At 43.3% G+C, this 17,475-nt stretch overlaps 1 protein-coding gene across 1 annotated transcript in view; it reads right to left on the bottom strand.

Moving 5' to 3' along the window:
• Positions 1–3,044: 3,044 nt before the first annotated feature.
• The window catches only part of LOC117363256 (sodium-coupled monocarboxylate transporter 1-like), a 72,703-nt gene continuing 58,272 nt past the window's right edge, over positions 3,045–17,475 (bottom strand). The window contains exons 11-15 of the mRNA XM_033950667.1: positions 13,675–13,761; positions 10,772–10,983; positions 9,783–9,886; positions 8,053–8,144; positions 3,045–6,018 (exon numbers count right to left, since the gene is read on the bottom strand). Coding sequence (XP_033806558.1) covers positions 5,887–6,018; positions 8,053–8,144; positions 9,783–9,886; positions 10,772–10,983; positions 13,675–13,761 — 627 coding nt within the window. The 3' untranslated portion in view covers positions 3,045–5,886. The remainder of the gene's footprint in view (positions 6,019–8,052; positions 8,145–9,782; positions 9,887–10,771; positions 10,984–13,674; positions 13,762–17,475) is intronic.

Genomic DNA, 17,475 nt, shown 5'->3' with positions numbered 1-17,475 from the left:
CCACGTCAGCATCGGCGCTCTCTCTGACATCACTTCCGGGTCCCACGCCTAGGAAGTGACATAAGAGGACGAGCTGACACTGATGTGGGCATGCTACGCACGTCGGAGAAGTTAAAAAGGTACGGGGAACGAGAAGGGCGGGGGAGGGGCACCTCTCACCCTCGCAACGCCACTGGATTTACTCATGATACTGTGAGTAGCATAGCAAGGGGGCATGGGGGTATGGGGGGGCTGAACCGCCCCGGTTGCTGTCTTCGTGGGGAAGCTGATGGCCAATGCTATAACAACTGGCCCCAGATATTCAGTGCAGCTACCCACATGTGGCCAAAACTGAATATCCGTGGCTAACCCCCACTTGTTTATATAGTACCCATCCCTGAAAAACTAACCCCTTACTTGTCTTATTTGCCTGTTTGATTAGATTGTAAGCTCTACTGAGAAGGGACTGTATCTTGAATGTTATAATTTACAGTGCTGCGTATGTCCAACAGTGCTATAGAAATTATAAGTAGCAGTAGTAGTAATTTAGCCATTAACGGTTAGTGTTTAAAAATCACACTGATCTAGGGTCACCATATTTTGCGTCAAAAAATCTCGGGTGCATGGCCACGCCCTGTTCCACCCCCAGCCCTGCCTTGTTCCACCCCCATCCCCACCCAATTCTTCCTTTAGCCCCGCCCCATTCCACCCCCACAGCCCCACCCCCAGAAAGCTTCATTTCAATTCCTGACCTCTAGGCCGCATCTGAAGGCCTCTGAGTATATGTGGATACGTATGACATCATCCGCGCATGCTCAGAGGCCTTCCATATGCAGCCAGAGCTTTCCAAAGCCCAAACAAAGTGCTGGGTTTCGAAAAGTCCGTCCGGGCACCTAGACAGTCCTCTAAAAGAGGATATGTCCGGGTTTTCCCCGGACGTCTGGTAACCCTATACTGACTGTTGCTCGCTGAATATTGGCCAGCTTATGTAACATCCAGGGCAGGGTGTGCATCTTTGTTATCCACAGGAGCAGGGCCTGGACAGCAGACCTGCCAAGTGTCCACTTTTGCAGGCCATCTGTCATGCTTCCCGCTGAGTAGCTGGGATCTCCCGCTGAGTGGCCTCCCCTTCCAGCAGAATCAGGAGACAACATTTTAGGAAAGCCTTTCCTGCTTCTGCTGGAAGGGGAGGCTACCACTGGTGCTACTGTGGGTGGGACTAGGCAGAGCTGTAGGTGGAGATGGGCAAGGTTATAGGTGGAGTGGGACAGAGCTATGAAGGGTCAGGCCCTAAATCTCCCACATAGGAGATCGGCCTCTTGGCAGCTCTGGGCAGGAAAAGCCACAGATTGCTAAGGAACATATTTCCAGGCTACAAAAGTGCCTATAAATGGGCAGCTCGAAAACACTAGCGTGCAGCTAAGGAGCATTAAATGTTAGCATGCCAAAATGTACATTATTTATCACAGGCCTCTTTATCTTTAGTGAGGCCTGTTCATAAATAGCATGCATTTTGCCATAAACCTCCAGAGTGCCTAATTTGGGTGCCAACATTTGCACCGTGTTTCAGTAGGTCTTAAATCTGGTGCATGTTATGGGTGGGCATTGGGCAGGCTTAGCACGTGGACATCTTGCGGCGATATCGAACCTTCCTCAAGACGTCCAGGACGGAACTTAGGTGCCCGAAGCTAGACCTGTTTTAAAAGCATCTAAGTGTCAAAAAGGTACCCAAACTGACTAGAAAACTACTGGAAGGATTAAATAATTACCCCCACCCCACACTCCCCCAGTGATCACTAAGCCCCTCCCACCCCACAAATCTGAATGAAACAGTACACACCTGGTATGGGAAAGCCTAGAAGAGCTGCCCACAGATGTCTTAAGTAGCTTGGTGGGCTTGCTAGTGAACCATACAGAGGCGAACCCAGGCCCATAAGCCACTCTAACCACTACATTTATGGTGGAAGTAAAAACCCTACTATACTGCCATATAAGTACCAGCTGCAGCCATAAGGCCTACCGGGGGTTTGGGGGGAATTTTGGAAGGATCAACATAAATTATATAGGGGTTATGGTGAAGTTTAGAGCAGTGCTCTCTATGCTGGCCCCTCCCACATCCAAATGGTTTGGATTTGGGCATTTTGAATGTGGACATTTTTGTGGTCAAAAATGGCCAAAAATGTTAAACGTCCTAAAGTTGGATGCCCAGACGGCCAACTAGGCAATTAAAAAAATAAATAATTGAATTTGGACATCTAGTGGTTTCGCCAGTTTCAAAAATGGCCATTTCTCCGCCCCTGACTTTGGACATCTTGCGGGACGATGTGTTTGTATTCCTTCTTATTATTACCTCCTAAAAAGCTAAGCGTGCTTTGGGCTAACCCACCACATGGTCTGGTTGCCCAGGACATGGATTAACATGGGTTGGCACCAGGCGTTGTGGATGTCGACACCAGTTCAAACCTGTTGCTGTTGACTGGGCGGGCCTGACTCCAAAACAACGGAGCCATAGTCCATTCAGGCTCACTTATGGCTGCACCTCTAGACTGCGCATTCCCCTACCTCTGTCGACATCACTCTTCATTTCTTTTTTGCAAACGTACTTTAAACCCAGATTTTGTTCACTGTGGGGACAGTCATCACAACCTACCTACCTTGCTAGTAGCTCCATGGTTGTTTTTACCAGCAAAGTTTGAAAATAAGCACATAGATGGCACTTATTCTATCCTAGAGGAAAATATACAGTATGCATTGTTTTCATTATCCAAAACTTATGCCTAGAAATCCAATCTCACCCTTCCACTTGTGGTGCCATCTCTTCACTCCATCTCTTCACTCCATAGGTTTTGCATTATCACAAAACAAATAGTGATACTCCAGATGTTCTATTCTATCCACAGCAGGAGGCTTTGATTATTGCCCCTTATGTGAGTTTCTATTGATTTTTTACTTCCCAACCCAGCCAGTCACACAATCAGAGTTTGGCCCCCATCACCTCCTTTAAAAAAAAAACCACCAGACACAAACTTGATTCAGAGAAATGGATGATGTTTTTTATAGTGGAATGCATAACCTCAGAATACATTCAACCACAAAGCTCAGATATGATTTACAGAACTTTCACAGTACATAGAACACATAACCTGTCTAATCTATCCTAGAACGTTAGACACCGGGCTGTGCAGAAACTTATTAGAAACATCTTCTTATGTTCTTATCCTACTAATATTCTTGCCTTATCCTAGAAGTGCACTGCATGATTACTACTACTACGACTAATAATTTCTGTAGCGCTGCAAGACACAGTGCTGTACGTCAAAAGATAGAAGAAAGAGTCCTTGCACACAAGAGCTTACAATCTAGTCAAGACAGACAAACTGTACATGAAGGTGATTGGATTAGTTGAGGAAGCCAGTCTTCTGATTCTAAGTAAAGAATCCCTACCCTTTTTTTTTTTTTTTACCACTATCCTTAATGCAATATTGCCTAATTTTGTTTTGGTGTTCAGTAGTCATTCATGGAGGCCCCATCCCATCTGCAAAGATCAAGAATGTTGTGATATCCCCTTCATTCAGTAGCTTCAGCAGAGGAGAACCCATCTGACCTATAGCAATTAGCTAGGGTCTTGTTTCCCACCCTCTCATCATCAACCTTGTGAAGAAGGCAGTGTGAAAGGACCCGTTGACTTGCTTTGACCACCTACTCCCTTTTATTAAAGTTTCCTTTCTTCAGCTATGCCAAGTTCTACTTATGCTAGGACAAAGAGCCTTGACTTGTCACCCACCAGTCATTTCGCCCCTCTTATAGAATTATATAGCTAGTAGGGTAGATGAATGGCGAACCTAGTGCAAAGAAGATATCAAAATGAGAGTGAGTGATTGACCTAAAGTGGCTACTGGCCACTGAACTCTCTTTCTCCATCCTGAACCATCCATCACTATTGCTACCTGGATGTCTCACCACCATCTAAAATTAAACATGACCGAGACTGAACTGCTTATCTTTCCTCCTAAACCCTCCTCTCCACTTCTTCCATTCTCTATTTCAGTGGATAATGCTCTCATCCCTGTCTTGACAGCTCGCAACATTGGGGTCATCTTTGACTCTTCTCTTTCCTTCTCTTCATATATCAAACAGACTGCCAAAACTTGTCACTTCTTTCTCTACAACGTTGCTAAAATCTGAACTTTCCTCTCTGAATACGCAGCCAAGAGCCTCATCCACACTCTCATCACTTTTCGCCTAGATTATTGCAACTTGCTTCTCACAGGTCTTCTGCTAAACCATCTCTCCCCCCCTCCCCCTTCAATCTGTTAAGAATTCTTCTGTATGGCTTGTATTCTGCAAGGGTCTTTATGATCACATCCCTCTCCTCAAGTCGCTTCATTAGCTCCCTGTCCATTTCCGCATACAGTTCAAACGCCTTTTACTAACCTACAAGTGTATCTACTCTGCGACTCTTATCTCTCCCTATACACTGTCCCAGGAACTCTGATCATTGGGCAAGTCTCCCTTATCTATTTTCTTCTCTATTTGCCAGCTCCTGACTCTGTCCCTTCTGCCTTGCTGCGCCACTTACCTGGAACAACCTGCTTGACTCAATACTTCAGGCTTCATCTCTGGCAATATTCAAATCCAGGCTTAAAGCCCACTTCTTCAAAGCTGCATTTAAGTCTTAACCTAACCCACTTACAAAGCACAAAAATCTGTTTGCCATTCCCTTTGTAGTCCCTTACCCTCTCTGCAGCATCATTTTCTCTGTAATTTCATACCTAAACATACACAGATTCACCATTTGTCGTAATTAGATTGTAAGCTTTTTTGAGCAGGGACTGTCTCTTGCGTGTTTAATGTACAGCGCCGTATGCAACTGGTAGCGCTATAAAAATAATAAATAGCAGTAGTGGAAATAGTATTAGTGATAATAGCAGTAGCATTCTTTCTGCTGGCAGATAGAGCCCATCTCCAGGACTGATCATACTTGGCCTACCCTACCTGAATAAAAGAATAAGATGATGCCAACAGAGTAGGAGCTAGGGACACAGGCAGACAGCCCATTATTTGGAGATGTCTAGACCCATTAATGTGTTAACCATGTTGTCTCTTCCTGACAATCCTTGTGAATTCTTTGATTAAATTTCTTATATATTTCTTTATTTTTCTCATTTTAGTCCATATATTAACTAGGCAACTCATAATAAAAACATACTATTTACAAAATATACTTTTGCATTTTGTTAATGATCTAATATTTGATAACAATTCTCCTGGTAAAAAGTACCTTGAGAAATACAGTACAAACAATAATGCTTCGTTAGTCTGTGAATAATAGGCCATCCTCAGGTACTTTTTTTGAACTATGGTCTTCTCATCCTGTGAGCCAGTAGACATGATCATTCAGTGGTAGGAGGGACAAAGTCCCGCCAATGACATTTAACTTCAATTTTTCATATAAAAGTCCTCCAAATTAGTCAGCAGAAAGGACTGATAGGGTGAACTATTTCTGCAAAGATATTGAGTATTAAAATATAGCACTTTGTACCCTTACGTAGAGAACATTTCTTTCAGGAAAATGCCAATCTCTCTATAATTTAGTTCTTGAAAACTGCCTGAAATGTGTTGGTTTCCTCTGTCTGTTCCTCCTGATATATGGGCATTGAGGGGAATTTATACTCCAAAAGAAGGTCCCTGAGTCAGAAGTGCAATACTTGGAAGAAATCCAAAAATTCTAAAGGGACAGGATATTTTATTTTCTCTAAGAACATTTATCATAATGTTATAGAACTATATGCCCTTAGGCGAGGATTTCAACATATCCAAGTTCAAGTTAGCTGTATTGAAGTGCAGCTTTACACAAAACAGAGGAGCTTCCATCATGATATCGCCTTTCATTCATTGAAAAGATATTCATGTATGAACGTCATCAGGTTGATGTTTATTTTCTGGGAACCTTGTTTCCATGTGGTTAAAAGCTGGATTATCAAGTCCTTCATCTATAGCTGGGTAAGGTTTCCAATTTAAGACTTCAATGTTGTCGACCTGGAAAAAAAATCATTTGGGGGATCAGAGCCAGCCTCAATACGGGCTTGGGTGGTAACAAAAGTTCAGCTGGTTGAAGCTGAATAAAGAGTTGCATTGCACCTTCAGAGTTGTTTGTGTTGTGGTTGTGCTGTCCCTGCTGAAGGCTGAACAAGGGGATTCCTGGATCTCCCTCACTAGCAGGTCATAAGCACATAAGAATAGCCTTACTGGGTCAGATCAAAGGTCAGTAGCCCGTTCTCACAGTGGCCAATCCAGGTCACTAGTACCTGGCCAAGACCCAAAGAATAGCAACATTCCATGCTACTGATCCAGTGCAAGCAGTGACTTCCCCCATGTCTTTCTCAATAACAGACTATGGACTTTTCCTCCAGGAAATTGTCCAAACCCTTCTTAAAACCAGCTACGCTATCTGCTCTTACCACAACCTCTGGCAATGTGTTCCAGAGCTTAACTATTCTTTGAGTGAAAAAATACTTCCTCCTATTAGTTTTAATAGTATTTCCCTGTAACTTCATTGAGTGTCCCCCTAATCTTATTGTTGAATGCACAAAGTCCCCCTTCCATTTCCCTCCTGGATTGTGAAGCTTCCTAGAAGGCAATTCCCATAGTGCTAGATAGAAAGTTTATGGAATAAACTTGGAACCTTGAACATGGGTCTTCGGTACCCAGTCTGCTGCTCTAACCATTAAATTACTCTTCCACGTCCCTATTTATAGAATTTCCATCTTAAAGATCAGCCTATAGGACTAATGGTTCCAAAATGAGAACTGATGCATGGCCACTATTCAAATAACACCACTGTAATATCTGGACTGAGTGAGGTAGGAGGGGGTGTCAGATAAGAAAATGCATCTCACGTAGCAGTGAATGAATAGCTTGTAGCATCAGACCACTATCCCCAGTTTTAACTGAGACAAGAAGAGAAGGAAATTGGAAAGTCAAAAAAAGGATTGAAGAAACAGTGGATAAAGCTAATCAGCAAATTACAGAGCATGCAAATGGATCTAGAATCAACACAGAATATGAAAGATGCAGTACAGATAAAGCCAATCAACCTGCTTACCACAGTGATACCATTTTGCATTTGGCACGATCATCAACAGGAACAAAAGCAGCTCCTTCCTGCCAGAAAAGATTTAAGGGCCTATTTTTGCTAGTCTGAGGGTGAGTGGGAGGTTTGAGAATCCTAAAGACCCATTTGAAGATATGGGTATGAGAATTACAGGGATCTTAAGAGTCAAGAGGGACCATTTGGAGATATGCTGGTATAGGTTTGGGTGATCCAAATATGAGGAGTAGGAGGCTGGAATCTCAGTGACACATTTGGAGATTGAGAAGGAGGATATTTTAGGTCTTGCAGGCTTGAGTTTGTGGGAGAAGAGGGTAGGGATAGGTTTGGAGAGTGTCTTGAGATTTAGGGGTCTTTTCATTAAGATGCACTAAAGTGGATATTACTGTGTGATAGCTATTAGCATGGACCTGCTCAAAAAGCTATTGTGGGTTAAAAATATCCAGTGCAGTAATAAAACTTCATGCAGGTCATGGACAAGAATTGGGTGGATGTAGAGCATGGCCACCTGGGACAGCTAGTACATGAGTTGACACTGTGTGCTAGATAGCACAACTCTTGGCAGTGTGGCTGCATGTAATACCATCTTACAAGATTGCAATAAATCTAGCTACATTATGGCAATCAATCAATCAAATCTCCTCTCTCCCCCGCACCACACCTCTGATCGCCTCATAAACCCCCACCTAGAATAAAAGACCCCTCCCTGACCTAATCATCTCCCACAAAGGTTCACCCTTGAACAAAACCTCACATGGCTCCTCTTTGAGACAAACCACCTCCCTGATCTTATCTCCCTCTGTATGAAGGAAGGTCCCCCTTTAGCAAGATACACCTAAAAGCAATCCCCCCCCAATCCCCTGACTCTTCTTCTCCAACTCCTCCAGGCCCAGGGGTCTCCCTAGTAGTCTAGTGGCCAAGCAAGACTGCCCCACCCTTACTACGCCGCTGACTATACTTACTTTCTCTTTTTCATGGCGTGGCAAGCAGTAACAGGAGGACATATCTTGTTTGCCTAGGAGGAAGTCAGGGTTGATCTCTTGCTTTCTTCCTCCTGCAAAATTCCCACAGAATAAACTTTGTAATGTAATGTAATGTAATTTATTTCTTATATACCGCTAAACTCCGTTAGGATTCTAAGCAGTTTACAGAAAAATAGACAATAGGGTGCATTAAAATTATAAGTAAAATAGGTACTTAGAAATTCCCTTACTGTCCCGAAGGCTCACAATCTAACTAAAGTACCTGGAAAAATGACAATTAGTAGAGTAATGAAGAAATAAAATAGAGATAGATGAGAAAAATAAGAAAATAAACATGCTAATAAGATTACAATGATCTAAAGGACTTTGAAAGGTTGAAAAAAGAGGGGAGATAAGAATAGATGCAGAGGGAGAACCGTTGAAGCAATAGAATTCTGGAGAAATTTAAATGAAATTTGAATGATAAAATAAAACAAAATAAGTGGTAAAACAATAAGTGAGATTAAAAAATATATCATAAACTAAAAAGAATTGAAAATAAAATCAAAACAGTCAAAACTGAAGTCCAGCTTGAACGGGCCCCCGAGCCAACCGATGGCCGGACTGCAGCCAGTCAGTTATCCCTTGTTACGTTATCAGTCCATATCGCCTATGTATCTAACAGCTTTTGAACTGAGATGCATGAATTTGCCTCTGTACCCGCCTGGCATTTCCATACTGCCATTCTAAAATTTAGGAGCTGATAACCAGCCGCATGTCAATCACACTTAGGCGCCATGTACAGAATCGCAGCTAGCGGTGCCTATGTAAAAACTTAGGCGCCTGAAATGTAGGTGAGGGTTTTAAAGGCCTACATTTCAGGCGCCTAAGTTTTTAGAGAATCGCGCTTAGCGGCTCCTAAGTCATGCTCCGCCCATAGAAACACCCACTTAGGCATTAGGCACTGATAAGCACCATTTGATAGATGCCTTTTATAGAACTTTTTTTAAACCAATTAAGGGTATTTAGCCACTTAAGTTAGACGCCTAAGAGACATCTAAAGTTAGGTGCCCTTTATAGAATCAGCCCTTTAGTATTTTAGCAATCGGATTGTTATATTCTGCGTCTAGAATGCTATCGTTCAGAACATGAAAGAACCCTCGGAGTGCTTGTTAACTATGGGCTAAATTTATTAAAGTGCACTGTTAATGTACATTATAAATAGCAAATAGATTCTACTGCATAATATGGGACTTTTGGTAAATAACATGTGTTCATTATGTTAGTGCTTGCTAATGCTGCCCGATTCAAGTAAAAAAAATTTCGATTCGATTTTCCTGCCCAATTGGGTGGGGGTTTTTTGTTGTTTTTTCTCAAACATCCTGGCGGGTTTATTTTGTAGCCTCTTCACCCACCCTTTGTCCTCACTAATGACGTGGCAAAGGGAAGGCCCCTGCAGGGCAGGCCGTGAACAAGCCTGTTCAGAGCCTGCATCTGGTAGCCATCCACTGCCACTGCTGCTGCTGCTTTAGGAGGCCCTCACCGGGGGGGAGATCTGTTCACTGAATCGGTGAGCCTGATTTTTGGAGGAAACAAATCGATTCGAATCGATTCACTGAAGTGAATCGGTGAATCGATTTGAATCAGCGAATCAGGTAGCACTAGTGCTTGCTTGCATTTTTTAATAAGTCTCACCCTTTTAGTGGTTCCAGAGCAGATTCCATACATACCTGTAATGAGGCTGACAAGTATGCCCACAACGATAACCACTAAGGTCGCGAGTAAGCTCAAGTATAGGTAGGACAAGGAATACCAGTAATCAGCAATAACAGGTCTGAAAAATGAAAGAAAGGAGGAAGGAAAAGGTAAGTTCTTTGAGTAGACTATCAAATGACTTCGTACTACCCAAATTTCACTATCTTTACTTTCTAAAACTTTACTGCAAACTTCAAGAGCATTGATCACTTTCTCTTCCATATCTTCCTATTTCTAGGCCCTCAAACTGTTCTGACTTGGTTCCTTCTCACCCTGATTACTCTGTTGGAGCCTGTTGCTAGCTTCTTTATTCCTTTTGTCAGCTGGTGTCTTCCATACTTAGATCCTCCATGGAAAATTCTTATGGCTCATTTGATTTCCCTTTCTGTCAGTGGTAACACACTACTAGGGTTTCCAGATTTTTGCAAACTTTTTATTTTAGCTGTGGCACACTAACAGAGCAAATGTTTTTCGTGTCAGACAATAAAACAGGACGCACGGCCTCTCTCCGCACCACAAACAGCCCAACCCCAGCCCAGCCCTGCTCTACTCTCAGCTCCGTGCCCACATGAACCTCTTTCCTGAACTCAGGGCCGTGTTTATAGAGCCTCTGAGAATGCGAGGACATCGACGCGATGATGTTGTATGCACATATGCATGACATCATCACGTCCATATCTGCACATGCTCAAAGGCCCTCCAGATGTGGCCCTGAGCTCTTGCACTGGCAAATATTTATAGAGGTACGCTGGGGATGGGGAGGAGGAGAGGTGCCGACAGTGACAGACTTGCGTACATCTTATCTCAGACTTTATAGAATTTGGTGGTCATTTTACATTTATAAATTACTTATCTGTGTGAATGTCGTTTACATTTTTTAAATTTACTCCATTAATTTGACATAGAAATGTTCATGCAAGGGTCAACTCAATACAGCTGGGTTTTTGTTGTTTTTTTTACTTACCTTTCACTGACTTGTATTTGCTCCACAGTGGACGTGGTGGGTGTAGCAGTTGTTGACGTCCAGTTCATTTCCAGAGATGTGTTAGTGAAATTACAGCCTGCAGTGCTAAGGTCTAATGGTAAAGTTCTCACAGGCAGTGGGGGATAAATCTGAGCACCAATTCCAACCCACAAGGAAATAGCGAATCCAGAAATGAGACCCACAATTGCACCCTATGAACAAAAGCAGTTTTAATAGATTAACTTTAAAAAATGCTTACAATAAACTTCTCAGGATCAGGACAACAGACGACAGCAGATTTGTTTCACTTTTTTGACACTATGATTCTGGAATTGTTTGAACATCTCCGTCATGAAAACATTGAAAATAAACCACCATACCCAATAACACTGTGCTACAAATTTTAACTTTTTTTCTGGGGCAAGAAGAAAATGAGGAATTTGACCTCCTGTGTATGAAAATAACCTCAGTTTTCTCCTACCACAGTTTTTGAGTAAAATCACAAATATTTATAGTATGAGAAGTCATAATGTGACGCATGGCGCCGATTTAAGGGTTCCTATAAATATTATTTTCTAGAATCGTTTTAAACGAGATTAGGAGCATCTCTAATTAATGTCCAACAATAGTCAGCCAGCATTGATGAATTCCACCTGCTCTGATATCGTTTCTCCATTGTAGCAATGTCCTGGTGAAACCTTTCCCCGTGGTCATCACTAACACTGGATTATCGGGGAGGAAAAATCTAATTTGAGGCAAACTGTTTCAATATTTCACAAAATGCCGGGTTTTGAAAAGCTGTCCAGACCCCCAGATATCTCCTCGAAAAGGAGGACATGTCCGGGGAAATCCGGACCTCTGGTAACCCTACCCTGAAGGCTCCAGAAACTACAGTATTCCCCCGATATTCCCGGGGGTTCCGTTCCAGGAACCTCCATGAATCTTGAAAAACCGCAAATACGGTTTTTCGTGGGGGAGACTGGAGAGGGCAGCAGGAGAGGCAGGAGAGAACAGCCGGAGCGCCGGCAAGTGAAGGAAAGCACTCGCTGTATGCTCCGACCACCTCTTCCTGCACTAAAGGCAGGCCTTACCAATCAGGAGTTGCATGTCAAAACATCGGTGGCTCAGGAAACAGCTGCTGACTGCTGAGCTGAGCAGAGGAGCTTCTGGCACCTGTGGAGAGATCTTTATCTGGCAGGGCTTTGGAATCCCTACCTGGAACTGCAGAAGTATGCTGCTATTGGGTGGGCTTGAGCCCAATCCATCGCACAGCACTGATCTGCATATACGTCATTCAACATCTGTAAACTCAATGCAGTGTTTAAGCACAAGTGGGTATGTCTTATTGATGAACATCTGCAAGCCACAAATGCAACGTGAGGCCAAAATTCAAATGCTTTCAACCAATAAGTAGCAATATTCTACTGCGGTGTTCACCCTCTGATGCTTTATTACGACAATTAACTTTTTTCTTAACATGTTATCTTCCAGTGGTTGGATCCAATTCATACTGTAATGGATCCTGGTAGTCAATAATGCATAACCAGATACAGCATACTTTATAATGAAATATTATGTTTTCAGTGCATTATAAGAACATAAGAACATAAGAAGTTGCCTCCGCTGAGGCAGACCAGAGGTCCATCTCGCCCAGTGGTCCGCTCCCGCGGTGGCCCATCAGGCCCATTGCCTGAGCAATGGTCCCAGACTATCCCTATAACCTACCGCTACTCCTATCTGTACCCCTCAATCCCTTTGTCCTCTAGGAACCTATCCAAACCCTCTTTGAAGCCCTGTAACGTGTCCCAGAATTCCATGTATAATAATTTCTTTATGTGTTATTTCGCAGCCTTTGGATGCAACATGTATTGCTGTGGATACTAAACAATAACCCCTCCCCCTTTTACTAAGCCGCGGTAGAGGTTTCTACTGCGACTCACAGCGCTAAGTGCTCCAACGCTCATAGAGTGTTAGAGCTGTGTTGGAGCATTTAGCATTCCAGGCCGGAGTAGAAACCTCTACCACTGCTTAATAAAAGAGGAGCTATATTTGGTACTTGATCACTGAGATATCCACTGATATGAGAGCCATTTCATTCTTCTTCTTAGGTTAAAATAGGAATTGTATTAGGGTTACCAGATTTTCTGTTTGGAAAATCCAAACCCTTAGACCCTCTCCCCTAGGCCCGCCTAGTTCCACCCATCCCTGCCCCATCATGTCCCAAATCCCACCCAGCCCCGCCCTCCCCACTGCCTGCTCTCGTCAGGCAGGACATCCCTGCGCGCGCGGACGCCCTCCTGCCTGACGTGATGTGGAGGAATGCTTTTCAAAACACAGACAAAGTGCCAGGTTTTGAAAATCCGTCCAGACTCCAAGACATGTCCTCAAAAGGAGGACGTGTTCAGGGAAATCCGGATGTCTGGTAACCCTATATTGTATGTTCTAGATATCTCAAAGACCAAAAGTTTATTACAGTAAAGTCTGACATAAAGAGGACCGACCCATTGCTGGATAAGTGAAAAGTCGGACAATACGGAAGACAATGGTTACCCCTTGAGAAATGCACAGAAAAAAATGGCTCCCTCACTGCAAAAGTGGGGACCCAAGTCCAAAAACTGCTGCACATAGAAAAGCATGGCCTCAGCTCAAAAACATGGCTTCCTTGCGGCATGTGAAACTGGAAAACAGGAAGAGAATCTACACGCTTCTTAATGGAAATGCGATGACATCATTGGGGGGGGGAGGTCTGTTGGATATGCTGAATGGTCAGACTAGCGGAGGTCTGATAACCAAGGCTGTACTCTGTTTGGTTTAGTAAAATTGGAAAATAATATTAACAACAATAATGATAACATAGGAGCGAGATTCAGTTTCAGAAAACATTTGTTACTGAATTTACTTACTGTTGGATTTGCGACGCGAAATAAGATGCCCAAAGAAAATAGTCCCAGGAGTGGGCCCCCAAGCATGCCAAAAATCGAGAGAGCTGCCTGTCAACGGAATAGCATTATAGATTACATAACAGCTGATCCTATCAGAATTAATCAATGGTTTACTATGACACCGATCTATGGAAAAAGAAGACGGCATCATTCTGTGAGTGGGTCCTTTAAAGAAATGTACTTAGCATGGATTCCCCTGTCTAACTCTAGGCGCCGGCATTGAGGATCCGCTTACAGTTTTTGCAGAATACTGCTGTGGAATGATTTTTAAACAGAATAAATTTTGGCAAGTGTCGCTATTATTCAAAGAAATCCATTGTTTGCCATTTAAGGCTCGGATAAATTTCAAATCATGCTGTATGATCTTTAACATTCTTAAAGGATTAATTTCAAATAGTACAGTATAATCTCGTTATAACGGACTTCAAGGGACCTGGAAAAACAGTCCGTTATATCCAGAGTTGCATTTTTTAAAAACTTTATTTAGGTCAACTTGAAACAACGTGCAATCGATGAACAACAGTCACTGCACAAGCCTATCAGCCACATCAAGAACAAAACTCGGCAAAACATTGGTATGACACGAAATGATTGCAAAACCAGAACACTGAAAGATGTTCTAAAGCATTATGTCGTACTGTACTGGAAAGAAAAAGGCTCTGTCATTTTCTTCTGGGCTGCATTTTGATACTATATCACCAGCACGCCACACGCCTTGTAGACCAAATTGGGGACCAAATTGGTTGGCCATTATATCCGAAAGTCCGTTATATGCGAGTCCGCTATATGCGATGATTTTCTGTGTTTATAATGGCGCACAGCCGGGACCAGCGGACCTCATCCGCTATAGGCGAGGTTCTGTTATAAGCGAGTCCATTAGAACGAGATTATACTGTACATTTGCAGGGATTTATACTACCGTGTTTCCCCGAAAATAAGACAATCACTGTCTTATATTAATTTTGGGCCTAAAAAGGCACTAGGTTTCATTTTCAGGCATGTCTTATTTTTTTCATGTTCAATGATCATCTCTCCCTTCCCCTCCTCCACCCCAATTATTCCTATTTCCTTTCTCTCCCCCACATGTGCAGCATCTTCCCTCCCCTCTCACCCATCCACTTGGGTAATGTCTTTCTAGCCCTCCCTCCCCTCCCTTGTGCAGCAGAACCCTTGCAGTTTCTATCCCTCCCTTCCTCCCATCCCCCGAATAGCATCTTTCTATCCCCCTGCCGCCGTGCACCTTCCCCTGCCCCCCTCCCCCGCCTGTTGACCCATCTCTCTCTCCCATTCGAACTGCGAGAAAGGAACACCTTATAACAAACCGGCAGTGTCAGCACTTAATAGCAATCTATACAGGCTGCTTTGCAGCCTTCTATCTCCTGGGCGTTCCTCTGCTGATGTCATCAGCATGCCGAGTGCCGATGTTGCCGGTTTGTTATAAGGTATTCCTGTCTCGTGGTTCAGATGGTAGGGAGAGATGGGTCAACAGGCGGGGGAGAGGGGCGGGGGAAGGTGCACGGCGGCAGGGGGATAGAAAGATGCTATTCGGAGGATGGGAGGAAGGGAGGGATAGAAACTGCAAGGGTGCAGCAGGGGCGGCAGCAGGGGGAAGTGCTGCTGCCGCCGGTGACTAGAGCTTATTTTCCGAGGTAGGGCTTATATTAAGACCTACCTCAAAAATCATGCTAGGGCTTATTTTCAGGATAGGTCTTATTTTCGGCGAAACGCGGTAGTATCCTATAATGGCATCTTGGCATACAGACACTGTTATAGAATTGGTGCTTAGATTCTGACAGTGGCGTAGTAAGGGTGAGCGGCAACCAGGAGGGTGCCCTACCCACTGCCACGCACCCGTCCCCATTCTTTTCCCTGTACTTTTTAAACTTCTTCTTTGTGAGCAGCATGATGCCCATGTCAGTGTTGGCTCCCCTTTGACGTCACTTCCTAGACACGGGTCCCAGAAATGATGTCAGAGAGAGCGCCAAAAAGGTACAGGGGAAGGCAAGGGGCATGTGTGGCAAGGAAAGGAGCAGGAGGGGGGGGCAGAAAGGAGATGGAGGGGAGCCACTGCGCCCTTAGTAAGACCGCGCCCAGGATGGACTGCACCTCCTGCACCCCTCTTACTAAGCCACCGGACCCTCATTCTATCAAAGATGCCTAAAGTTAAGCACCTAGATTGGCATGCCTAGATCAGTGCCAATAACAAGCAATTACTACCTCATTATTGGCTGAAATTAAAATTAAATGGATGACAGGCACCTAGATCAGTAGACACCTACCTCTTTCACGTAGGAACCTAGTCCAAGACACTACCAGAAAGTAGGTGTGGTTAGGGCATGTTTGGCATGTAGGCGTCTCTTTTGGACTTAGGCATTAGTAGGTGCTTAACTTAGGAACAGGTATTTAGGCCATGAAAACCCTGGCATACATAGGTGCATCTAAGCTTAGGATGCCTACCGGCACCTGTCCGCTTTGGGCGCCACAAGATGCAATTCTATAAACGTCACCTAACTTAAAATTGACATGTGCTAAGTTTCAAGTTTATTAAGTTTTGATAAATCGCTTATCAGTGAAAACCTAGGCGGTGTACAATAAAATGTTTAAGAGGACATAAAATGCAAAGACACATGCTTACATACATGATATAAAGTGGGAAGTAGGGAAGAAATACAACATGGATATACCATGTTTCCCCCAAAACAAGACACTGTCTTATATTAATTTTGGGCCCAAAAAAGGTACTAGGTCTTATTTTTGGAGATGTCTTATTTTTTTAATGTACAATGATCATCTCTCCCTTCCTCTCCTCCATCCCAATTCTTCCTATTTATTTTCTCTCCCCCACATGTGCATCTTTCCTCCTCTCTCACCCATCCCCTTGTGCAATATCTTTCTATCCCTCATTCCCATTCCTTGTGCAGCAGAACCCTTGCAGCTTCTATCCCTCCCATACCTTGCAGCTTCTATCCCTCCCTCCCCTTGCAGCTCTTATCCCTTCCTCCCTTCCATCCCTTGTGCAGCAGAACCCTTGTACCTTCTAACCCTCCCTCCCTTCCTCCCATCCCCCTTGTAGCATCTTTCTATCCCCCCCTGCTGACCCATCTCTCCCTCCCAGCCAAAACGCAAGACCTAAATAAATACCTTATTCAAGTTTCAAGTTTCAAGTTTAATATTTATTTGTTTAATCGCCTTTTCAATATTCAAGGCGATTTACATATTAATAAAATTACACAATAAAATAGTTAAAAACTGACAAGACTAGACAATAACTATACGAACTGGGAACAAAAGGAAGGACGGGAAAGAAGTTACAATGTAATTAAGCAAGGAGGGGAACCAATTAAGGAAAACACGAAAGGATGGGATAGAAATAGTTGAATATATGAAGACAAGAGAAATAGAAGTAAATGAAATTGAAAAATGTTAAAAAGACAACTATAATTCAGAAGACAAATGCGTCGTTAAATAAAAAAGTTTTCAGTTTAATTTTAAATTTGTCTAAATTAAGTTCCTCACGTAAATAGATGGGAAGAGAATTCCAAGTTTGGGGGGCCGTTACTGAGAAAATATACTGACGGCGAGTATTTATTGTTTTTAATGATGGAATAGTTAATAAATGCTGTTGGTCTGATCTTAGAGTTCTATTGGAAGAATAAGGAATTAATAGTCTATGGATGAAGGCCGGAGTTTTAAACAGAAGGGATTTAAATGTGAGCAGACAAAGTTTGTAAGTTATTCTGTGAGCTACTGGAAGCCAGTGAG

Source organism: Geotrypetes seraphini, chromosome 7, assembly GCF_902459505.1.
Source record: "Geotrypetes seraphini chromosome 7, aGeoSer1.1, whole genome shotgun sequence".
Lineage (NCBI taxonomy): Eukaryota > Metazoa > Chordata > Amphibia > Gymnophiona > Dermophiidae > Geotrypetes > Geotrypetes seraphini.
Note: the sequence above shows the minus strand (reverse complement) of the source record. Positions and strands in the feature narration are given on the sequence as shown.